At 61.5% G+C, this 24,357-nt stretch overlaps 2 protein-coding genes across 4 annotated transcripts; one reads left to right on the forward strand and one right to left on the reverse strand.

Moving 5' to 3' along the window:
* Positions 1–2,716: 2,716 nt before the first annotated feature.
* PRSS57 (serine protease 57) lies at positions 2,717–4,815 on the reverse strand. The gene is made up of 5 exons (XM_036399695.1): positions 4,722–4,815; positions 4,483–4,636; positions 4,209–4,353; positions 2,978–3,238; positions 2,717–2,896 (listed from the first exon to the last, which is right to left on the reverse strand). The coding sequence occupies exons 1-5, from the start codon at positions 4,774–4,776 to the stop codon at positions 2,717–2,719; spliced, it is 795 nt and encodes a 264-aa protein (XP_036255588.1). The 5' UTR covers positions 4,777–4,815.
* A 955-nt stretch (positions 4,816–5,770) lies between these two features.
* On the forward strand, positions 5,771–24,103 carry PALM (paralemmin). Of its 3 annotated transcripts, XM_036399274.2 has the most exons (9): positions 5,771–5,909; positions 13,815–13,863; positions 16,068–16,148; positions 16,221–16,351; positions 17,389–17,509; positions 17,646–17,667; positions 17,871–17,933; positions 19,582–19,713; positions 21,219–24,103. In XM_036399274.2, the coding sequence occupies exons 1-9, from the start codon at positions 5,905–5,907 to the stop codon at positions 21,761–21,763; spliced, it is 1,149 nt and encodes a 382-aa protein (XP_036255167.1). In that variant the 5' UTR covers positions 5,771–5,904; the 3' UTR covers positions 21,764–24,103. The 3 variants fall into 3 exon arrangements, with proteins under 3 accessions (XP_036255167.1, XP_036255168.1, XP_036255169.1); XM_036399275.2 differs by lacking the exon at positions 19,582–19,713; XM_036399276.2 differs by lacking the exons at positions 17,871–17,933; positions 19,582–19,713.
* Positions 24,104–24,357: the final 254 nt, after the last annotated feature.

A 24,357-nucleotide genomic window follows, 5' to 3' on the forward strand; every position in this document is an offset into this window, starting at 1 on the left:
TATATATATAAACATATGTATGTTATTGTCTCCTAAAGTTTCAGCACGTGTGTGTTCAAATGGATTTCAGTTTAGGTTTTCCCTAGGCCCGTTCAGACCAGGCTCCCACCAGCTTTGGAGGTGATGCCAGTGCCTGGAGGGCTGGGGCAGTGGCAGCCTTGCCTGGGGGGCACAACCATGGCCCTACCTGGAGCCCATCACCCAGGGCAGCTGCCCCCAGCCCCCCTGATCCCTGCCTGCCAGAACAGCTTTGGGCACAGCCTGGGCTGCGGGGGGAGCTGGCCCTGTCCCCCCCCAGGACCTGCACCCCCTGCTCTGCCCACACCTGTATTTATTTTTACTCCTTCTCTCATTTCTTCCATTGTCACCTGTGTAAATACCAGCTCAGCTCTGACACCAAAAAGCTCTTGACTTTATATAAATATCATATATATATATTATATATAAAAATACCTTATTTTCTATTTTTGTATGACTGGGTTCTGACCCCCGAGGTAGATGCTTTGGGAACATCCACATTCCCTATTCCATATTGTTGGGGCATTTTACGGCTGTGTTATGATTTGGATTACAATTAAAAAACCAGAATAAACAGTGCTGCGTGTCTGGTTTTGTTGGTGGGTTCTGGGGTCGCAGGAAACCTCGTTCTCCTTGGGGCTGTGCATCCATAAGAGGGTCTGGGGGTGTGGGGAGCCCCCCACAGCCATGAGGAGCTGCATCCCATCTGCTCCAGCTCCATGCTGGGGTTTTCCAGCCCAGCAGTGGGAGGGAAGGGGAGAGCGGGGAAGAGCTCGGCAGATAAATCTGTTCCCAATCTCGGGCCGTGCCATGAGGGTTTGGTATTTCACAAAACAATTCCTGCCGGTAATTGGGTCCCGATGTGGGGATGTTTCCCGGGCAGCAGCCTGCGGCTTGGCGTGCTGAGCTCCACAGGAACTGCAGCCGGATCCCCCGTGCCTGGGGCCGGCATGGCACAGCCCCTGACCCCCGGCCAATCCCCCCGGAGCCATCACAGAGAACCATTGAGCTTGGAAAAGTCATCTCAGACAGCCCAGGGTGGGCATCGGCCGTTCTGCTACATCCCCTCTCCCCCACCCAGCTCAGCAGCGTCCCCCTGCTTTTGAGCGTGGGTGTTCAGGAGTTCTCAAAACACTGCCCATGCCTTTCTAGGTGCCTTTCTAGGCACCTCAGCCTGGCTCCGGCCATGAGCCCCCTCCCCTGCTCCCTGGCGGGCAGGATGGGATTCGAGCCCCCTGCGACTGCCTAACGTACACAGGGATAAATAAGGACCTTTTAATCTTAATAATAATCCCACAGGCGGTGCTGTGTGGCCTGGGCTCCTCCAGGGCCGCCGGCAGCGCTTCCTGCCCGCGGCAGCTGCCGCTCCTGCCCCGCCGCAGGGCTCGGTCCCCGGAGCTGGCGGGTGGCTCCGTGCCGAGCCCGCGGGCACCGGCTGCGGCGGCAACGGCAGCTCCTGTGATGATGAGCGGGAGATTGCAGCTTCCAAAACACGGCTGTGAGTCAGGCGCCGCCTTCCCACCGGTTTTTGGGTGGTCTGGGACAAGCCGGGACAGGCGCCGGCTCTCCAGGCTCTCTGCCAGCGCGGATGCCCTCGGGCTGGCAGCGCTGTCCCGACATTCCAGGGGGTCTCTGCCCCACGCTGTCACTGCCAGCACCCCACTGCGATTTGGGGCTCCTTTGGAAGATCCCCGGCAGGGATCCATCCATCCATCCTCTGCTCGATGTCCCCAAAGCCACCGCATCTCCTGACCCAGCGCAAGGCCCTGCAGCAGCCGCAGCAATTTGTGCCGGCAATTTGCAAATAAAAAATAAAACCAAACAGCCAGGAGCAGGCAACGTCTGGGTCTGTCCCCGGAGACACCGGGCACGGCCACACGTGTCGCAGCGCCTGGGCACACGGCTCCGGTCACTGCGGGCACCCGGCTCCGCTCTGAGCGCGGGGGAGGCTGGCGAGGCTCCCGCAGGGATCCAGCGCAGCTGGGAGCCCGCCTGCCCTCGGGGGGTGTCTGTGGTTCCCCTCTGTGGTTCCCCTCTTTGGGGGGGTCACGTCGAGCGGCGGGGAGGGCGCGGTGCGGGACGGGATGGAACAGGATGAGGCCGGATGGGATGAGACGGGCTGGGACGGGACCGGGAGCCACACCCCGGCGGGAAGGCAGCTGGGGATGCTTCTGGGGTGGCAGCACCTGGGTGAGGATCCTGGCTCCTCTGGAGCAGGGCCTGCACTCCTGGATGCGGATCCTGGCTCCTGGATGGGGATCCTGGCTCCTGGATGCGGATTCTGGCTCCTGGATGGGGATCCTGGCTCCTGGATGTGGATCCTGGCTCCTCTGGGGCAGGGCCTCCACTCCCCTCCCTCCTGCATCCCCTGCTCCATCCACACACAGCCAGGACAAGTCAAGGGGACCAAAACACAGAGAGGGAGCAGTGGGATGGGGACTGAGGGTTTATTGAGGAAGGTAAATGTTGACACAGCAGGAGGATGTATGGGGAGCTTCTGGTGTAGCCTGGGGGGTACATAACATCCCTTGCCAACGGGCAGAGAGAGTGGCTCCTGGCCTGCCCTGGAGCCCTGAACATCAGCCCCCAGCCCCTCCAGAGCTGGAGGATGTGGAAGTTCTGGCCCTCTTCTCCCCTCCCATGAGAGATCTCAGCCCCTCTTCCCCCAGCCTGCCTGCCCCCAGCACTCCCAGCCGCCCTAGGGCTTCAGCCGCCCCTGCCGAGGGCGGAACCCTCGCACAACGTGATGCACCCAGTCAATGTAATTGGAGATCTTGGTGTAGATATCAGGGAACCGACGGTCCCCACACCTCTCCCCAGAGAAGGAAACGATGCCATGAACCTTGTCCTTGAAGACCAGGGGTCCCCCGGAGTCACCCTGCAGAATGAGGGGATGGGAGGGAGATCTGAGGGTCCCCCGGAGGGGTCAGTGAGGGGCAGGGGCTGGGGGTGCACTCACAGAACAGACTCCCTGCAGCCTGGTGCTGCGGCTGGCCCCGCACAGCATGTTGGCAGAGACCTTGCCCCTCCACAGCGTCCGGCACAGGCTCCTCTTGACGATGGTGGTGTTGGTCTCCATCAGCTCCGTGGGCTGCTCTCCAAAGTTGGAGGTGTCCCCCCAGCCCATGACGGAGCAGACGGTGCCGGGTTTCAGGTCGATGTGCGGGCAGGGCAGGCGGATCCGCTTCACGAACTCGTTCAGCGTGGCCGACCCGTTCAGCTGGGGGCAGCGAGGCCGTGGGTGGCTTTGTGCTGGGCTAGAGCCCCCCAGCTGCTCCTGCCGCAGCTCACCGCTCCTGCTGACCCCTCCCAGCCCTGCCTTTCCTCCTGCAGAGGCTGGGCCCCTCCCTGTCACCCCTCTGCACTGGTCCCAGTCTGCTGTAGAGACCCGACCCGGCCAGAGTCGGTGTGTCCTCAGTGCCTCCAGCACACCCCAGGCGCGGTCCTGCTTCTCCGGAGAAGCACTGACATCTAGTGTCGGCTCGGCCCCTCGTGGGGCACCGCAGCTCCCTCCTGCTGTCCTGGGGCTGTGGATACCCCACGTCCTCCCGGTGCTCCGGGACCGTGGGGCACCCAACCTTCATCCCAGAGCCCCGGGGCCGTGGGGCACCCCAGCTTCTCCCGGTGCTCCGGGGTCGTGGGCACCCAACCTCCCTCCTGGTGCCCCGGGGCCATGGGGCATCCAACCTCCTCCTGGTGTCCTGGGGCCATGGGACACCCCAGCTCCCTCCCAGTGCCCTGGGGCTGTGGGGCATCCAACCTCCTTCTCAGAGCCCCGAGGCCATGGGGCACCCCATCTTCTCCCGGTGCCCTGGGGCCGTGGACACCCAACCTCCTCACGGTGCCCCAGAACCGTGGGGCACCCAACCTCCTCCCGGTGCCCTGGGGCTGTGGGGCACCCAACCTCCCTCCCGGGACCATGGGGCACCCAACCTCCTCCCGGTGCCCTGGGGCTGTGGGGCACCCAACCTCCCTCCCGGGACCATGGGGCACCCAACCACCTCCCGGTGCCCTGGGGCTGTGGGGCACCCAACATCCCTCTAAGAGCACCGGGGCCGGGGACACCCAACCTCCTCCCGGTGCCCTGGGGCTGTGGGGTACCCAACCTCCCTCGAAGAGCCCCACGGCCATGGGGCACCCCATGTCCCGCTCAGCCCCCGGGGCAGTGCCCGGTGGTGGTGCAGGCTCACCCGGAGCAGGCGGATGTCGTTGTCCGCGGCACGGGGGTTGTACAGAGGGTGGGCGATGGACTCGACCACGCTGAAAATCTGCTGGGACTCCTCGGGCTCCTGCGGCCGCTGGGCTCCCAGCACCACCCGCACCGAGGGGCTGCCCCTGCGGCCAAGGCGGGGCTGAGAGGGCGCCGGTGGCCGCCGGGGACGAGGGGGATGGCCAGGGGGACTCAAGGGGGGGCAGACTGAGTGGCTACAAGGGGCCACAGCGTGTCCAGGGGACGAGGCTCACCTGGGAATGAAGCAGTGGGCAGCTGTCATCACCCACCTGGGCCACACCAGGAAGCCCCCGCAGACGTGCTCCCCGTCCAGCTGGATGGAGGCCATGAAGGGCCGGGAATGGGGTGCCGCAGCCTTTCCCCCGATGATCTGGCTCCCCTGGGTGCCTGGTGGGTGCAGGTGGTGGTTGGAGGCCGGCGTTGCTGTCTCCCACCCTGGCGATGTGCCCTGGCACCCCAATTCTCTCATTACCTGCTGGAGCCAGAGCTGGGAGCAGGATGAGGATGAAGAGCCCAGCGGTGACCATGGTGGCACAGAGAGGGGACACTGCCACCACCGCTGGGGCTGCCCGGGCTGGGGGGGCTTAAATCCCCCCAGGGGCTGAGCCTTGGGATGGGGGCGGGTGTTTCCCTCCTGCTTCCTCCTCCGGGTGTTGCTGCTTTGTGCAATTCAGGGCTCGGGGAGCTCCGTGCAGCTTCCCCCGGAGTGGGAGATGAGGAGCAGAGCAGCTCCTCAGCCCTGACTCCTCTTTTCCTTGAGCTAAGTGCCACGGATCCCCTCTCCGCAGGGAGGTGGCAGCAGCGGGGCCCCAGGACATCTCTCAGACTCCACGGTGTCCCCGGGGCTGCTGCGGGTGGCACAGGGACTGTGCTGTGCCCCCATCCTACACCTCTTTCAGCCCCTCCAGAGCCCCCGTGGCTCTGGGATGATGCTGTGGGCAGAGGGGCAGTTTCCTCCCTCTGTTCTGCATCAACCTGGAACGCAAAAAGGGGTGCAGGGGGTGGGGGGCATGGGGGATGTGTTGACCCTCACTGCAGAGCCCGGCTTGCTCAGGGGCCAAGAGCAGAGCTCTGTCCCGGCAGCGTTGGGCAGATTTCCCAACGGAGGGTGGCTCAGGGCTTCCTGCGGCAGTTTGCCCATCAGGGCCGTTGGGTTGGGAAATAGGGGAGTGGAAAGGGGGAGCAAAGAGTCGCTGGTTCCTGGAGTGGGGCAGGACGGAGTGGCTGCACTCACAGGAGTGGGGGTTACACCCTGACAGGGGCTGTGCTCATGGAGGGGCTCTGAATGCAGCCCCTCCAACCCGCCCCACCACCCGCTTCGGGATCCCCAGAAGCTGCCCCAGCTCCGAGAACCCCCCCCCCCCCCAGGCCGGCTGAGGGGGTCGGGACCCTTGTGGGACCCCCAGGAGCCGATAACCCAACCCTAGCGCGGCCCGAGGCCGGCTGATGGGCGGCGGCAGTGGCGGGGCGCGCCCGGCAGACGGAGCTGTGCGGGAGGGAGGGAGGCGGGAGCACCGGCGCGGCCCCGACATCCCTGCGCATCCCGCAGCCCCGCCGGGGATGCCGCCGCCCGCCGGGCCCTGAGCGCCGGGACGCCGGCGGCCGCCGGCCCCGCTCCGCCGCTCCCCGACCCCACCGGAGCCGCCGCCGGGACCATGGAGTGAGTACCGGAGCCGTGCTGGGATCCCGGTACCGGGGCCGCGGCTCCCCCGGGCCCCGCCGGCTGAGACCGCAGTAGCGGGGAGGGGGGAGCGGGGAGCGGGGGCCGGGGCTCGGGACCCCCGCACGGGGCTGCGGGAAAATCGCCCCGCCCGCTCACGGAGCTCCTACCGGGGGCTCCCACAGCCCCGATGCCGCGGCTGGGGAGTCCGAACATGGGGTCTCAAATCCCCCTGCTCCCGGGCACTCGGCACCCCAAAACCGGAGGCTCGCACCCCCCTGATTCTGGGGATTCAGCACTCCGGTACTGGAGGTTTGAATCCCCCCCTGCTGAGGTTTGGGACCCCCAAAACCGGGGGTGGGGCTCGCATCCCCCCCGTTCCTGCGCTTGTGACCCCAAAACTGGGGGCTCCCATCCCGCCAGATACCGGAGCTCAGGACCCCAATACGGGGGGCGCCCATGCCCTCGGTTCCGGGGCTCGGGACCCCCATCCCGGGGCCTCCTTCCCCCCGGTGCCGCTCGGCAGGTGCGGCCCCTCCCCGGTCCCGGCTCGGGGGGCAGCAGCGGAGGCCCCGGGATTGGGGTGCGGGGGTGCCGAGGGTGCGAGGGGTGTCGGGGCTGGCAGCGGTGCAGGAATCGGGGGGAGGGGGTGGACAGGGCGTTTATTTTTGTGTTTTGAACCTGTTGTTGCTGCTGCGTGTGGTGGGGTGAGTGGGTGGGAAGAGCTGCGGACCCCTCCCTGCGCTGCACCCCCGGCCCCTGGCCTGGGGAAGCGGCTGTGGCCGGGGGGATCCCGGTGAACCGGGTCCCAGCTGGACAGACGGACACTCGGGGAGCCCGGCCTCATCCTTTGTGTGCTGCGGTGGGGCCCTGACCGGAGCCGGGCGGGTGGGGGAAGGACGGAGCAGGCAGAGGCCACTAGGGGCTGGTGGCCACCGACTGTCCTGCTGGTTTTGCCCCTTTGGGGACACCAGGAGGGTACCAGGGCTTGGGGGGCTGCTCGAGGTGCTGGAAGGCAGCGCTGGCCCTGTCTCACCCAGGCCTGGTGGCTCTCCAGCATGGTGAGCACCCCAGCAGCTGCCTGGGGTTGGCACTGGGTGTTCCTGCAGGCACTTTGGGGTCAGCCGCCCTCTGCTCCTGGTGGGCACCTCACCCTCGTGGGCACCTCGCCGTTTGTGGCACTGGGTAGTGACACAAGGGGTGCTCAACAGGTCCCTCTCAGCACATGGGAGCCCTGAGAGGCCATGGAGCACTGGGGAGGGGTGGGCTGGGGGTGTCCTGGGCTCTGGGGCTGGAACTGAGCTGGGGGCAGCTGCGGGGGTGTTGTGGGAATTGGGGTGCAGCAGCTGCAGGGCTGGGGAGGCAGAGAGGGCTCCCTGTGCTGCTGGGCCAGGGCTTGGGGCAGCTCCACAGTCCCTGCAGGAAGGAGCCTCTTTGGGGAGGAAAACGTGTGTGATTTGCCAAAAGGCAGCCGCGAGGGGAAGGGCAGAGCCCAGGGGTGTGCCGTGCCCTGGGGAGGGGGTGAGGAGCTGCCAGGCTGGGCTGGGGCTGAGCTGGGGGATGGTGCTGGACAGGCTGGTGGCTCCCGGGCTCCACATTCACCCTGCTCTGCACCAACCCTCCCAGCAAGGGCCAAACAGCCCACAGAGGGGTGCAAAGGGTTTCTCCTTCCAGCACCTGCCACCATCTCTTTATTTTGAGTGAAAATCTGCAAGTGACCCGGGGTAGGGGGGGCACAGGCACGAAGAAAAACAACAGAACCCCTCCAGCCACTCAGCTCCAGAGCCTGGCTGAGGGGCTGGAGGATGAGGAGGGCCCCGGGGCAGCTGGGGACACGGCAAGGTGCTGCCACAGTGCCACCCTGGCTCTGTGGCAGCCAAGGGGTGTTGGGGTGGGCACTGCTGGGGTGGGCACTTTGCCCTGGCTCCTGCTCTGCCTTGGCACAGGCAGTGCCTGGAGGAGGGTTCTGGCTGCCACAACCCACTGGTGCCCAGGGAGCTTTGGCAGAAAGTTTCCAACTCTGGAAAAGGCTGTGCTGGTCCCACTGGAGCTGCTCTTGTGCCCTCTGCTCCTGCTGCTGTCAGTGCTCGTGAGCAGCTGCAGATTCTGCATTCACATCTGGCTGCTTTGTCTCACTGGCTGCTCTCCCCCTGGCTTTAAGGGTGTCCTTGGAGTGAGGGCTCTCCTGGTCCTGCCTTCCCTGGCTGGAAGGTGGCAGTTGCAGGGGAAGGAGGGAGATTTTTGCCTGAGAAATAACTGAGATTTCTGCCATAAGTCCTTTGAGGAGGGACTCGAGCCCTCGCTCTCTGCTGGCATCCAGGGAGAAATAAAACCCAGGCCAGACCCTGCTGCCTCCAGAAGGGATCAGCTCTGTCCTCCTGTCCGTGTGTCCAGCTGGAGCAGCACTGTCACCCTTCCCAGCTGTCCCAGAGGAGGCCACAAACCCCAAAACAGCTCCCCACAACAACAACACCCCACAACAGCAGGGCAGCACCTTGCCATGTCCCCACAACAACACCCTACAACAACAACACCCCATAACAACTCCCCACAACAGCTCCCCACAACAGCACCCCCAAATAGCTCCCCAACACAGCACCCAGCCCTGCCTGGGGCTGGCAGGTCAGGGGGTTCAGAGCTCACAGGGCCTCCCAGCTGGACCTGCCTTGCTGGGAGGAACTGGGAGGAACTGGAGCAGGTTTCCTGGGAAGCTGCTGCTGTTGGTGTTCCTGCTTCCTGGCCAGAAACAGCCCCTTTCCCCAGGGGGGTGGGGGTTCATGGGGCTGCAGCTGAGCTGGGGGCTGAGCTGGGCCTCCAGGAGGGGAGGTGGCCCAGGAAAGCTGAGGAGGTGCCCTGGGACAGGGCTGGGGCTGGAGGCACAGCCCAGCTTCCTGCATCCCTTCAGTGCATCCTGAGACAAGCAGCCCCCAGGTCCCAGACAGGAGCCACTCTCAGGGACAAGGATGAGCCTGGAGGAGGGAGAGGAGCCGGGTGGATCCTGCCCCAGACAGGTTTTTCCTGGGTTGGGCCCAGCCCCTGGGCTTGGCACCGAGCACTGAGCTCCCTGTGAGCCCCCAGGGTGTCATCCCCCATGTCCCTGCTCTTTCTCCCTGCTCCTTGTCTGGGTGTCAGGGCTCCCAGGGGTGCCCCTGCCTGGATCCACCTTCCTGCTGCCTCCTTGGGACATCATCTGTGCCTGTGTTCATGGCATTGCTGCTCCTGGCACGCAGGAACCCAGGGATGGCTGGTGACAGGGGACAGGTGCCACATCCTGGCCAGTGCCAGCACTGCCTGTCCTGGCCAGCCAGTGCCCCTGGGGGTGGGGAGCAGCTGGCTCCACTCTCATTCATGAATCCTGGGGGGAGTTTCCTTGCTCCTCTAACTGGAAAGGAGCTGGAAACCCAAGTGTTTGGAGGGCACTTGAACCATTGTTTGAAAGATCTGTAATTTTCCAATCAAACTCCCTCCCCGAGCCTCCGTTCATCAAATATTCATGGGATCCATTTTCTCCTGGCACTCCCAGCCCACGTCTCAGCCCGAAGAATCAATCAGGCAGCTCGGCTTGCTCTAATGCATCTGCGTTTTTCGGGAGCCTGGGGCTGCCATCTCCTCCCCCCGCCTGTCCCTGTCCCTGTCCCTGTCCCTGTCCCTGTCCCTGTCCCTGTCCCCTCCCCGGGCAGGGGGATGGCTGAGGCTGTGCAGGCCGCTGGGAGGAGTGTGATGGGCACTGGGGAGGTGCAGACAGCGTGGGGCAGGGCAGGGGGGGATGCCCTGGATGGATGCAGCAGGACCTGAGCATGGCCACGCTCATTTCTGCCCATCCCTGCCCATCCCGCTGCCGCTGATGCATTTCCCTCCATGGTTGATGCGTGGCGGCCCCGGGGCGGCTGCAGCCCCCTCCCCTTGCCCTCCCCTTCCCCTCCCTCCCCTCCCTCTCCTGCCGTCGGGGGCGTTCGATCCCGGCCCCGCTGTTCATGGCTTTGTGACAGCGCTTTGCATCCTCCCCGCGGCCGCGTCACTCCGGGCTCCTGGCATGGAATAGAGCTGGAAATCAGCGCTGATGCCTCGATTGCTGCCTTTGCCACACACCCCGCGCCTGCACGGCGCTGGTGCCCATGCAGGGAGCTCTCCCGGGCTACCCCAGCTCGGGGCTGAGCGGGCGGGGAGGGAGAGGAGGGCAGGGGAGCAGCTCGAAACGGCTCTTCACACATTCGGATGAGCTAATGGGAAAAAGCGGAGGAAGGCAAATAAACATTATTGTTTCATGTCAGGCGGGGAGGAGACAAAAGGTCACGGGCTTCCCTTGTGATGGTGGGAAACGGCAGCATCAGCAGGGCTGGAAAGAGCTGGAGAGCCCAGGGAGAGCCCAGGGAGAGCCCAGGGACAGCACGGGTGTGTGTGTGTGTGTGTGTGTGTGTGTGTGTGTGTGTGTGTGTGTGTGTGTGCTCACACGTGTGTGTGTGTGTGTGTGTGTGTGTATGTGCTCACACGGGTGGGTGTGTGTGTGTGTGTGTGTGCTCACACCTGTGTGTGTGTGTGTGTGTGTATGTGTGTGCTCACACGGGTGTGTGTGTGTGTTTGTGTGTGTATGTGTGTGCGTGTGTGTGTGTGTGTGCTCACACGGGTGTGTGTGTGTGTGTGTGTGCTCACACGTGTGTGTGTGTGTGGGTGTGTGTGCTCACACGGGTGTGTGTGTGTGTGTGTGTGTGTGTGTGTGTGTGTGTGTGCTCACACGGGTGTGTGTGTGGTGTGTGTGTGTGCTCACACGGGTGTGTGTGTGTGTGTGTGTGTGTGTGTGTGTGTGTGTGTGTGTGTGCTCACACGTGTGTGTGTGTGTGTGTGTGTGTGTGTGTGGTGTGTGTGTGTATGTGTGTGTGTGTGTGTGTGCTCACATGGGTGTGTGTGTGTGGGTGTGTGTGCTCACACGGGTGTGTGTGTGTGTGTGTGCGTGTGTGTGTGTGTGCTCACACCTGTGTGTGTGTGTGTGTGTGTGTGTGTGTGCTCACACGGGTGTGTGTGTGTGTGTGTGTGTGTGTGGGTGGGTGTGGGTGTGTGTGCTCACACGGGTGTGTGTGTGTGTGTGTGCGTGTGTGTGTGTGCGTGTGTGTGTGTGTGCTCACACGGGTGTGTGGGTCCAGACTCAGGCCTGGGGATGGCTCCTGGGAGCCCCCAGGGCCTCATTCCCCATGTCCCTGCTCCTTCTCCCTGCTCCTTGTCTGGGCTGGTGGCTCCTGAGGAGCTTGGTGGCTCCTGGGATCACCTTCCCACCCTTGCTGGCACCCAGGATGGATCAGGAGCACAGAACCCCTAAGGAGGCCCCGGTGATGCCACAGCATTGACTGGCACTCTGTCGGGGTGCCAGGCCTGGGGAGGGCACCCCAGCTCCTGTGGTCCCTCTGCCACCACGAGCATCCCCCCACATCCCCCTGAGCATCCCCCCACATCCCCTTGGCACTCTCCCGTTGCCATGGCGCCGTTGCCATGGCACCGTTGCCAGGGAACCGTCGCCAGGGAACCGCCTCCATCAGTCACAAGGGCCCCAGAGACAGGTCAGGGCAGGCAGGATGGGGGTTTTGGGGGGCCTGGGACCCCCTCCCTCCACCTCAGTGCCGTGTCCCAGCAAGCAGGAACTGGGGGGGTCCCTGCTCAGCCCCCCAGGATGGACCAGAGCCCCCAGGGCAGGGTCTGAGCAGGCTCTGAGAGGCTGCAGCGAGGGGCATCCAGGCTGTTTTGTGTCTCTCCCTGGGCCAGGAAGATTTCCTGGCGTCTGACCTGGGAATGTGGAGTCTGCAGCAAATAATGGAAAATAAAAGAGGATGGAGGAGGGAGGAAAAAGCAGAACAGAATGTTTCAGGAATGCTGTAAAAGTTTGGATCTGTGGAACAGGGCGAGATCCAGGAGAGAAACAGGGCTGGGAGTGTGGGGATGCCAAGGGCTGGGCTGAGGGGACCCAGAGCAGGAGGGAGCTCGTGATGAGGGGGTGTGGGGTGGTGAGGGGCACAGGGGACACCCCAGGGGACACAGGGGACACGGGGGTGTGAGAGCAGAGCCCTGCGCCTGCGCCGGTGGAGCAGCACAAACAGCACAAAAATAACCACCACAAAAGCAACACCTTCCCCAGGGTTTGTTTTCCTGGCCTGGATTTTGTGCATCACAGGGATCCCCAGGGTGTGGGGTGAGGGGAGGACGGCGCCTCTGAGCAGCTCCCAGTTCGTCGCTGCCTTCGAGGAGGGAGCAGAGGCTCCTCTCAGCCTGCAGAGCCCGTTTGAGTGGTGGGGCAGGCAGTGGGGAGCCCCTGTGAGGGCACACACACGGCTGGCACAGGAGGGCACAGCCCAGGGTGTCATTTGTGGGGCTCAGCACCCCCATCTCTGTCAAACTCCCTCCCTGGGAGCTCGGAGCCCACCTCTGCCCCTTGCTCTCGGAAGCAGAGCTGATCCATCCCTGACAATACCTCAGCGCCTCCCACCCTAATTAGTGCCGCAGCTCAGCGCTTCATTAGCACCGTCTGGCCGGCAGCCAGCGGCTCCCCTGGAGCGTCCCGGTCCCACCGGGCACTGCCCCGCACCTGGTGCCCCGGGGCTGGGCTGGGCTGGGTCACCACACCCTGGGGACAGGTGGCTGCGGGTGGGGGATGATCCCCGATGATCCCTGGCAGAGCCGTGCCGGGCCAGAGAGGAGGCTGGCAATGGAGGGGTCCTGGCATGGCTGGGCTGCTGAGGTGCCCACGGGGGGCACGGGGGGCAGAGGCTGCTGGGGTGTGTGTCTGAGTGTGTCTGTGTGTCTGTCTGTGCATGTGTGTGTGTGTGCCAGTGTGTCTGTCTGTACATGTGTGTGTCTGTCTGTGCATGTGTGTGTGTGTGCCAGTGTGTCTGTCTGTACATGTGTGTGTCTGTCTGTGCATGTGTGTGTGTCTGTCAGTGCATATGAGCGTGTCAGTCTGTCTGTGCACGAGTGTGTGAGTGTGTCTGTCTGTGCCCACGAGTGTGTCACTGTGTCTGTGCACGTGTGTGTGTCTGTCTGTGCACATGTGTTGGTGTGTCTGTGCACATGTGTGTGTCTGTCTGTGTACATATGTGTGTGTGAGTGTGTCTGTCTGTGCACATGTGCATGTCAGTCTGTCTGTGCACATGTGTCAGTGTGTCTGTGCACATGTGTCTGTGTGTGCAGCCTGGAAAGGTCACAGCCGGGGAAAGGTGTGAGCAGCCAAGAAAGGGCTTGGAAATTGGAATGGAAAGCGTGAGCCAGATTGGAACACAGGGCAGCCAGCAGGGCCCTGCTCCAGCCCCTCACAGCCCCAGCACCATCCTGCTCCAGCACCATCCTGCTCCAGCCCCTCACAGCTCCAGCCCCTCACAGCCCCAGCACCATCCTGCTCCAGCACCATCCTGCTCCAGCCCCTCACAGCTCCAGCCCCTCACAGCCCCAGCACCATCCTGCTCCAGCCCCTCACAGCTCCATCATCCTGCTCCAGCCCCTCACAGCTCCATCATCCTGCTCCAGCCCCTCACAGCTCCAGCCCCTCACAGCTCCAGCCCCTCACAGCTCCATCATCCTGCTCCAGCCCCTCACAGCTCCATCATCCTGCTCCAGCCTCTTCCTGCTCCAGCCCCTCCGTGCTCACAGCTTCCATCTGCACCACGCCAGGACTGGGTCTGCGTGAGCTGAGTGCTCCAGGGGCTGGGCAAGGCAGGATTTGGGCAGGACAGGGGCCAAGAGGTGCCTGGAGGAGCTGAGCAGCGAGGGGTGGTTGGTGCCAGGGTAGCGAGGAGGAAGCAGATGGTAAAAAGGAAGGGCTCAGCCTTTGTCTGTGTCCCACGGTGCCTGCTCTGGTGGCTGCACGCTGTCCCAGTGAGCTGCCGCTGCTGTCGCTGCTCACAGCTGCTCTCTGCTCTCTCTCCGCAGGGTCGTGGAGGCCAGCACGCTTCAGCAGGAGAGGCTGCAGGCCATCGCCGTGAGTCCCTCCCTGTCCCCAGGGCGCACAGGGGCGGGCACAGGCAGGGAGGAGGGTGCAGGAGAGCCGGGGCAGGTGCTCAGCCGCAGACTGGGGGTCTCCAGCAGCTGAATGAGGACTCAGAACGGCCCGGTGGGGGCTCTTCTTGGGGTGCCACAGCTTGAAACAGGGACAGAGCAAGCAACAGGCAGCTGGGAGGTTTAATTAATGAGGCAGCGCCTTGACGAGCCCCAAGTGAGGGAAATGAGTGATGATTCCTTCCCCAGGAAGGGCTGAGGATGCTGCTCTCCAGCCATGCCCAGCATGGGCACTATATTATATTAATAATATTATTATAAATAACTATATTGTATAAATATATATTATAAATATATATCATGTATAAAAATTACAAATAACTAATTATAAATAACTATATTACATATATTAATAATATTATTATAAATAACTATATTCTATAAATACATTATATAAATATATATAATATGTATATAAATTATAATAAACTAATTATAACTATATTGTATATATTATATTAATAATATTATTATAAATAACTATATTGTATAAATATATATTACAAATATATTATATATTATAAATAACTAATTATAAATAACTCTATTATATATTATATTAATTATATTATTATAAATAACTATATAATATAAATATATATTATAAATAGATATTATGTATAAATTACAAATAACTAATTATAAATAACTTTATTCTATATTATATTAATAATATAATTATAAACAACTATATAATATAAAAATATATTATAAATATACATTATATATAAATTACAAATAACTAAATATAAATAACTATATTATATTTTGTATTAATAGAATTATTATAAATAACTCTATTATATAAATACATATTATAAATATATATAAATTACAAATAACTAATTATAAATAACTATATTTTATATTAATAATATCATTATAAATAACGCTACTATGTGAATACATATTACAAATACATATATAAATTACAAATAACTAATTATAAATAACTCTGTGGTATATATTCTATTAATTAGGGAGCAGCTGGGGGCCCTGCTGAGCGACCCCTCCCAGCTCAGAGCAGGGCAGGGGGGGCTGCTTGAACCCACCCAGCGCAGCCCCGGTGCCCAGCCCCGCCGGCAGCCGGCCGATCTCTGCCACACAAAGGGCAAATTGTTCTGGAGCAGAGCAGAAAGCGCCGGGCCTGACTCTGCTGAAATGATCTGGAGCAGCCTCGGGCCGGGTGGCAGCGAGGGGGGGACGAGGCAGAGCCCGCGGGGCCGGCCGAGGGGAGCGGTGACATTTGGAGATGGTGAGCAGAGCAAATCCTCCACACCCTCAATGCTTCCGTTTGTGCCAGAGAGAGCAGGGATTCGGTACCAGCCTTGCTGGGGGGTGTTCCCAAGGCTGGTGTGAAAAAACGCCAATCGCTTGTTTTGAAAATTTTAAAAATTTTTAAACATTTTAAAATTTAAAAAAAAAATTTTGGTTTTAAAGTTTTAAAAGTTTAATAGTAATAAAATGGTTATTAAAAATAGTAATACAATTAGAGTAATAATAATTTGGACAATTTGAATTAGGACAATACGAGACAATAAGAGACAAAGAGTTACAGACAGTCCAGGTACCTTTTTCTGGGCAGCACAAGCCTGGAAAAGGACACAGTTAACAGAGGATTAACCCTTAAAAGCAACAGCCTGTTGCATATTCATACACTTCTTACATGATGCATAAATTCCATTCAAACACAGGATTCTGTCTGGGCAGTGTCAACTTCTTCCTCTGAATCCTGACAGCACCTTCGAGGTGGGAAGAAGTTCGTTTCTTCTGATAAGAGAGCAATAAATTCTCTTTCTCTGAAAGATTTGGGTGTAAACATTCAGGTGTCCGTGGCTGCTACCTCGTTGCGAGTCCTTTCTTTCAAAAAAGTATCTTACATAGCATAGTTTCTATTTTAACTCTTTGTTATAACCTAAAACTACATTTACCACGCTACTCAAGAGAATTAACACAGCACCACTTTCTAACACAACGCATACAATATTCACTGGAACATTTGCCGAAAGCCAATCGTACAATACACATTTTTCACACCGGGAGCCTCAGTCCCCGGGGGTTCCCCCTTGGCCCCGCTGCTCTCCCCGTCCCCGCACCGACCCCTCCCCGCCGCTCCCGTCCCTGCAGGAGAAGCGGAAGCGTCAGACGGAGATCGAGAACAAAAGGCGGCAGCTGGAGGATGACCGGAGGCAGCTGCAGCATCTCAAGGTGAGAATCCCCTCCGGGGGCCTGCCCTGGCTGGGGAGGGCAGGACTGTGATCCCCTCCTTGTGCTCCCCAGTCCAAGGCTCTGCGGGAGAGATGGCTCCTGGAGGGAGCCCCAGCTTCAGCCTCCGAGGAGGAAGAGGCCATGAAGAAACAGATGCAGGAGGATGAGGTGAAGACCAAGGAGCTGGAGGAAACCATCCAGAGGTAACAGGGCTGGTGTGAGGATGGGTGTTGGGGTGCAGTTGGAGGGCACAAAAGTCCCTCCAGAGACCCCTGGGCATCCCTGGGCACCCCTCCAGCATCCCTGGGCAGGTGGGTGCTGAGATTCAGGTGCTGGGAGCAAGGCAGGGCACGCTGAGCTTGGAGCTGCTGTGTGATGGTTCTCACAGGGGTCTCAGGTTGAGGGAATACTACCACCTATGTTAGACAGTGCACCTCTACTCTAAACCAATCTGTGAGTGCCACCATCACAGCAGAAGATGGAGGCCAAGAAGAAGAAGGAGCAAGGCTGGACACACCCAGTTCCCTCCATCTTGCCTCCTGAACCCCCATCCCAAAAACCCCAAAATCTACTTTTCCACCCCGTGATAACTTCACTATTATTCTACCTAAACTGTTGTGGCTTGCTGATCTTCATACAAGGTTGGTGATTTGCTCCACGGGTCACAATCAAACCCACAGGTGTTCTGGGCTCTGTGCCAGGGTCTCTGAGCCCCCTGGCAGGGCTCTTGGCAGTCCAGGGATGTCCTGAATTCCCTTCCTGAATTCTGACACCACTGGAGCTTGTTGCTCTGGCCATTATTGATATTTGCCATTCCCAACTTGTGCCACCATCACAGCAGAAGAAGGAGAAAGGCTGGACACACCCAGTTCCCTCCATCTTGCCTCCTGAACCCCCATCCCAAAAACCCCAAAATCTACTTTTCCACCCCGTGATAACTTCACTGTTATTCTACCTAAACTGTTGTGGCTTGCTGATCTTCATACAAGGTTGGTAATAATCAAACCCACAGGCGTTTTGGGCTCTGTGCCAGGGCTTCTGAGCCCCCTGGCAGGGGTCTTGACAGCCAGAGGGATGTTCTGGGTTCCCACATTTTTGCTCTGCAAAGAGACAGCCACGCCAGAGCCTGTGTGTCCCTGCACCTTGCGGGGACAATGTGGGTGTCCCCTCTCCCCTGCCCTGTGTGGCTGCACCACAGTTCCCTGTCCCACACTGCTCTCAGCCCTGGCTCTCCCTGCAGGCTGGAGAAGGAGCTGGAGATGCTGGAGAACAGCAGCTCAGTGGCTTCGACCAAGGAGAACCTGGCAGAGGCAGCAGCCAAGGAGGAGAAGAAGGCTGAGGCTGTCCCCAACACGCAGAAGGTGGGCAAAGCTGCTGGCCATGGGGTCGGGGTGCCCACCCCTGGCGGGTTTGGGGGTGTGTGGGTGGTGGGTGTGCACACAGAGGCTCTGTGGCACCTCCTGGAAGCTCCTATAACCTCTCCCTTCTGTTTTGCAGAGTCCCCTGGGCACAGTTAAGGGTAGGTGAATCCTGATCCCCCCTCGGCCGTGTTTCAGCACCAGCCGTGCCCTCCTGCTGCCCTGAGGCCAGGATGGGTGGGCAGAGCCCGACAAGAGCCCTGTCCCCGTGTGCCCTGGCTGGGGGAGCCCTCCCAGGTGCCAGCCAAGGGGGGACACTCTGGGGCACAGCAGGGCTCAGGCCGTGTCTCCTCTCCATCTCCAGCTGACAAGAGGCTCTCCAGCAGCCCCATGAAGGCAGTGGAGGGCAGTGAGATGATGAAGGCGGGTAGGTGCCCGCTGAGCTCCTTCCAGGCTGCTTCCCCTGCCCTCTGTGCCATCCTCAGCTTGCTCGATGCCTTCCCAAGCCCAGGGCACTGAACACCCCTCATTGGTTCTGCTTTCACCCCCACGGTTGGTTTGTGGCTCAGGGCCCTTCCCTGAGCCCTGCTCCATGTTTCTGCTCCAGTTCCACCCTTCCTGCTCTGTTTGCAGCTTCTCTGTGCAGGGCGAGGCAGCAGTGCCAGGCACAGGGAGCTGTGGGGCACATGGGGCCAGGCTGCCTGGGCTGGAGGGGTTTGCTCTGCTTTGGGGCAGAGCTCAGAGCAGATCATGGCACCAGCATGGGGCAGAGCCCATCCTGGGATCCTGGGATGGGGCTGAGGGGACCCTGCTGCAGGAGTGGCAGGAGAGATGCCAAGAGTCACCCATCCCATGGGGGCAGAGGGGCTGTGCCAGCTCCAGCACCCTCATGGGGTTTGCACCTCCCTGAGCATGAGCCTGGCTCCCAGCCAGGCCCCAAGGGCAGCATTTCTCACTGCCTGGACGGACGGACACAGCCCCAGAGCCACAGCAGCCCTGCAGGTACGGGGATGGCAGCAGCACCAGGATGGACAGGGGTCCCAGGAGGAGGGATGTGCCAGGGGTGTCACACCTGCCTCTGCCATTGACTGCTCCTTGCTGCTGCCTTGCTAACACTGCTGAGCCCTGCTGGGCACTGCTGAGTGCTCCTGAGCCCTGCTGGGCACCACTGAGCCTTTCTGAGCCCTGCTGGGCACTACTGAGCCTTGCTGGGCACTGCTGAGTGCCACTCTGCCCTGCTGGGCACCACTGAGCCCTACTGGGCACTACTGAGCCTTTCTGAGCCCTGCTGGGCACTGCTGGGCACTGCTGAGCCCTGCTGGGCACCTCTGAACACTGCTGAGCCCTGCTGGGCACTACTGAGCCTTGCTGGGCACTGCTGAGCACCACTGAGCCCTGCTGAGCATCACTGGGCACCACTGGGACCTGCTGGGCTCTGCTGGGCACCACCGGGCACCACTGAGCCTTGCTGAGCATCGCTGAGCCCTGCTGGGCCCTACTGACTCTTGCTGGGCACTGCTGGGCACTGCTGAGCACCTCTGAGCCCTGCTGGGACCTGCTGGGCCCTGCTGAGCCTTTCTGAGCCCTGCTGGGCACCACTGAGCCCTGCTGGGCACCGCTGAACACCTCTGAGCGCTCCTGAGCCCTGCTGAGCATCGTTGGGCACCACTGAGCCCTGCTGAGCATCACTGGGCACCTCTGAGTGCTCCTGAGCCCTGCTGAGCTTTGCTGAGCCCTGCTGGGCACCACTGAGCCTTTCTGAGCCCTGCTGAGCCTTGCTGGGCACCTCTGAGCCCTGCTGGGCACCGCTGGGCGCTGCTAACACCACTGAGCCTTGCTGAGCATCGCTGGGCGCTGCTGAGCCTTGCTGAGCCCTGCTGGGCACTGCTGAGCATCACTGGGCACTGCTGAGTGCTCCTGAGCCCTGCTGGGCACCTCTGAGCCCTGCTGGGCACCTCTGAACACCTCCTCACCCTGCTGAGCCCTGCTGATCGCTGCTGAGCACCACAACGCTTCCTCCACGCTCCATCCTGCCGCCAGCCACCGTAACCCGCGCTGTCCTCTCTGTGTCCCAGCCATGTACTCGGTGGAGATCACCGTGGAGAAGGACAGAGTGACTGGGGAGACCAAGGTCCTGTCCAGCACCACCATGCTGCCCCAGAACCACTGCCTGCAGGGGGTCAAGGTGTACGAGGACGAGCTGAAAGGTACGGGCCGGCCCACACCGGTGGCAGGGGACAGGGAGAGGCCACCTGCACATCCCAGCAGGATGAGGAAGGGCAGGGGCTGCTCCTGAGGACAATCCCTCACCAACCCCAGCCCAGTGGATCGCAGGATTGTCATGGCAGCACGGGGTGGATGGTCCAGGTGGTTTGCACGTCGTGACCCTGCACTGCTGCAGAGCAGAGAAGAGGATCTGTGCTGTCCAACACTGTCCCATGGGCAGGAAATGTGCACCAGCACCATGCTGGCCTGTCCCACAGGCTGGCAGCAGGGAGAGTGGCTGATGGGGATGGTGGAAGTGCAGCACCAGGACTGGTCCTTGTCTGCAGCTCCTGCTGCTTTTGGGAACATCTGGGAACCTGCTCCAAGGGACCATCGCGGTGACAAGGACCAGCCAAACCCAAGGGACCATCGCGGTGACAAGGACCAGCCAAACCCAAGGGACCATTGTGGTGACAAGGACCAGAAGTGGAAGTGGAGCATCCTAGTGGGAACTGTGGTGGCTGAGTGGACCAAACCCCTCTTCAAGGAAAACACAGCGCTCCCATTCAGCCCCTCTGTGTGGCCATGGCCATGCCAGGCTGGTCACTGTCCCTGTCTCAGTGCCTGCCCATTGACCATCACATCATGGCCCAGGTCAAGTGGAGAACACAATGAGCCCTTGTCTGCTCTGGCCATGACATCTCTGCCCCCAGTGCCACGAGCAGTGGGGTGGGAGAGCCCCACTTGGTGGGGACACGGCAGGGCAGCAGCTGCCCAGCATCCCTGGGGGCTCAGAGGTGGCACTGGTGGCCTGGCAGAGTGTCACAGCAGCCCTGGCTGCCAGCAGACTCTGTCCTGCCATGGCAGCTTGGCCTGGCAAACAGCCGTGGCTCCTGCAGGGCTCACTGCGCCCGAGGCTCTGGGAACAGCTCCTTCCACTGGGCTTTTATTTCAGTCTCCCTGGCTGCTGCCAGGTGATGAGAGAGGGTCTGGCAGCAGCTCTGGGGTGCTGGGAGAGTCCCAGCCTCAGTGGCAGCACCTTTGGAGAGGGGAAGGGGTCGCTCTGTGACTACAGAGGGGAGAGTTGGGATGGTGTGGGGATCCCAGCCTCAATGGCAGGAGCTTTGGAGAGGGGAAGGGGTCACACAGGAGCTGGGGCTGACAGCAGGAGCTTTGCCAGCTCATCCGGTGCCCCAATCCCGAGCCCCTCTCACCCTCCCTCCTCAGTGGCAGCACCTTTGGAAAGGGGAAGGGGTCGCTCTGTGACTACAGAGGGGAGGGTTGGGATGCTCTGGGACTCCCAGCAGGACCTTTGGAGAGGGGAAGGGGTCGCTCTGTGACCAGAGAGGGGAGGGTTGGGATGCTCTGGGAGTCCCAGCCTCAGTGGCAGCACCTTTGGAGAGGGGAAGGGGTCACACAGGAGCTGGGGCTGACGGCAGCAGCTTTTCCAGCTCATCTGGTGCCCCCATCCCGAGCCCCTCTCACCCTCCCTCTCTTGTCCCCGCAGTGGTGCACGCCGTGAGCGCCGAGGACGGCGCCCTGCAGAACGGGGCGCACCCCCTGAGCTCCTCCGAGGTCGATGAGCTCCTGCACAAGGCGGATGAGGCCACCCTGAGCGAGGCCGGAGGGCGGCAGACCCCGGCCAAGGGCGGCACGGGCAGCCAGAAGGCGACGCCCAGGCGGGAGATCACGGGGCTGCAAGCCAAGGTGCCACCGGGCGAGGGGACAGAGGGCAGCCAGGAGCAGCAGCCCGTCACCATGATCTTCATGGGCTACCAGAACGTGGAGGATGAGAACGAGACCAAGAAGGTGCTGGGGCTGGAGGGCACCATCAAGGCGGAGCTGGTGGTGATCGAGGATGCCGAGGGCAAGGCGGAGCCGGCTCTCAAGGACCACACGCCGCCCAACGGCACCGCCCTGGAGCCGGCGGCCGCGCAGCCCCTGGGCGAGGAGGGCTCGGCAGGGCAGGGCGCCAACGCCACAGATGCCAAGGAGGCCGAGCAGGAGACAGACGTGAAGAAGCAGCGCTGCAAGTGCTGCACGGTGATGTGAGCCCCCCGCCGAGCCCCCTTTCCCCCATCCCACCGGACACCGGCCCCTCTTTCTGCACAACCGGGGAGATCCAGCGTGGTGCCAACAGCGGGGATGCCCGCCCCGCGTGCCCGGTGCCAGCCCCGTGCCGCCCCCACCAGCGCTGCCTGTGGTATTTATTAGTGACCCCCCCTCGCCCCACGGTGCGCCCGCCTCATCCCCACCACAGCCCCTCTGTCACCGACACCGTCCCACCGCCGTCGGAGGATGGAGCCGCCGGGCAGGGGATCGGAGGACGTCGCTGTGTCCGTGGATGACTCCCCGGGAGCCAGCAGCCCACGGTGGGCATCGGAGCCAGCCCCGTGCCAGCCCCTCCCTCTGTGCCTCCATCATCCAGCAGGGCCGGGTTTGGCTCTGTTGGCCGCCGGCTGCCCCTGGACGTCTCTGCTCCATCTCCTCATCCCCGCGCTCCCCGAGCCCTCCAGGGCAGGGCGTGTGCAGGGCATGGAGGGCAGCGTCCATCATCCCTCCCTGGCACTGGGCTGTGCTGATGGCCAGAGCCACCTGGGGCTCCTGCAGGGCCTGCTCTGCTCCTCCTGGGCTCAGCTCCACGTCTTGGAGGCCTCACTGTGCCAGCTGAGGGGGCTGAACTGTGCCAGCGAGGGAAGGGCATGGAGGGCAGCGCCCATCCCTCCCTGGTACCCGGCTGTGCTGATGGCCAGAGCCGTGTGGGGGTGGCTGACCCCATCCTGCAGGGTCAGCCCAGGCTGTGCCCAAGCCTGCTCTGCTCCTCCTGGGCTCAGCTCCACGTCTTGGAGCCCTCACTGTGCCAGCTGAGGGGGCTGAACTGTGCCCGTGTCCCCCTGGGGCAGCTTGGGGGGCTCAGCCCCGTGGGGCAGGAGTGGGGTGGGGGTCCTGTGGTTCCTCGTGGCAGCAGCAGGGTGGCCCAGCATCCTGTCCTCCCGCTCCCTTCCTTTCTCTGCCCCTCAGCAGCTCTGCAGAGCCACGTTCTGGGCTCCTGGGCTGCAGCTTTGGGGCTCCCCAGGCTGGGGGAATCCCCAGTTCACCCCAAATTTAGGCACTGGGAGCTGCCAGGGGTCTGGTGTCCCACAGAGGGCAGCCTAACCCTGCACCCCAGCCCTTCAGTGGGGATTTCACCACCAGCACCAGCGTTTCCTCCCCACTGAGAACAGCTGGGGCAGGCAGGGGGGGCCCCCATGGTGCCCAGTGCCCACATCAGCTGCCCCTGAGCTCTCCAGGAGCTTTGGGCAGGGTGCAGCCAGGTGAGGGATCCTTTTCCAAGTGTGAGAGTGTTCCTTCTGTCCAGGGACCCCCCAAAACATGTGTGGGGCAGCGCCCAAGCTGCCCAGCCATGGTTTTTGGTGCCCAGTGCCCACATCAGCTGCCCCTAAGCTGCAGCAGCCAGGCTGGCAGTGCCCAGATGCTTGTCCAGGAGCTTTGGGCAGGGTGCAGCCAGGTGAGGGATCCTTTTCCAAGTGTGAGAGGGTTCCTTCTGCCCAGGGACTCCCCAAAACGTGTGTGGGGCAGCGCCCAAGCTGCCCAGCCCACCAGGACACCGCTGGTTGAGCAGCCAGGAATGGGGCTCAGCTCCCCCAAGGATGGGCCTTTCCTTCCCCCGCACTCCCCCCGTGTGAGCAGTGCCACCCCCTGTCCCCATGCCATCCCTGCTGTCCCTCAGGTGCCACCCAGGCTGCAGTTTTGCCCCCATTGGAGTCACTGCAGGGCTCGGGGGGTGCCAGCCCTGTCCCGAGCCCTGGCCGGGCACCCACAGCCCCTGGGAGAGGCAGGGCTGGGTTAGGGGGGTTTGGGAGGGCACTGCCAGGGCAAGGGGGGCCTCTCCTGCCCGCCCATCCTCTGCTGGGCATCGCTGGAGCCCCATTGCTGCAGAGCAGGGCACGGCCCGGCTGCCCCCGCCGTCCTGGGGGCAATGTCACCTCTTGCCACCCCACAGCAGGGGCCAGCACCACCCAGCCCATCCCAGCCTGGGCCCTGCAATGCCCCCAGCCCCAGTCTGGGGCTCTCTCCCCACCCTTGGCACCCCCTGCCCCTCGGTTGGCTTTGAGCCCCAGCCCAGTCTGGCCCTGGGGGTGGTGGGGGGCAGGAGCAGCCCCCGGGCAGGGTGTGGGGTGTGACAGGAGCGGCTGCTGGGCCCGGCATCGTCCCCACCCCGCCCCACAGCCCCTCCGTCCCCTCCCAGCTCTGCTGAAGTGCACTTCCCGTGCCCCTGAGCTTTTCACTTGTGCCGAAGCCGTTTGAATTCCTTTCCCTTTGCCATCCCATCCCATCCACCCCGTTGTTTGTAAAACACCCAAAAACGAGCAAATAAAACTGTGTGAACAACCGGCCTGGAGGCACCATGGGCGGGAGGAGGCTGGGCTGGGCATGCTGGGAGGGTGCGGGTGGAAGGTTTGGGGTGGGTTCTGCTGTTCCCTCGTTGTGTGGGCAGAAAATGTGGGGACAGAGGGGTCTGGGGCACCCAGGAGGCTGGGAGGAAAGGGATGAGGGGTGATGCTGCCCAGGAAAAGGGGGGGATGCCCCCAGGTGCCATCACCGCGTGGCCAAGGGTCCCTGTCCATCCCCAGGGTGGTTCAGGT

Source organism: Molothrus ater, chromosome 26 (genome assembly GCF_012460135.2).
Source record: "Molothrus ater isolate BHLD 08-10-18 breed brown headed cowbird chromosome 26, BPBGC_Mater_1.1, whole genome shotgun sequence".
Taxonomy (NCBI): domain Eukaryota; kingdom Metazoa; phylum Chordata; class Aves; order Passeriformes; family Icteridae; genus Molothrus; species Molothrus ater.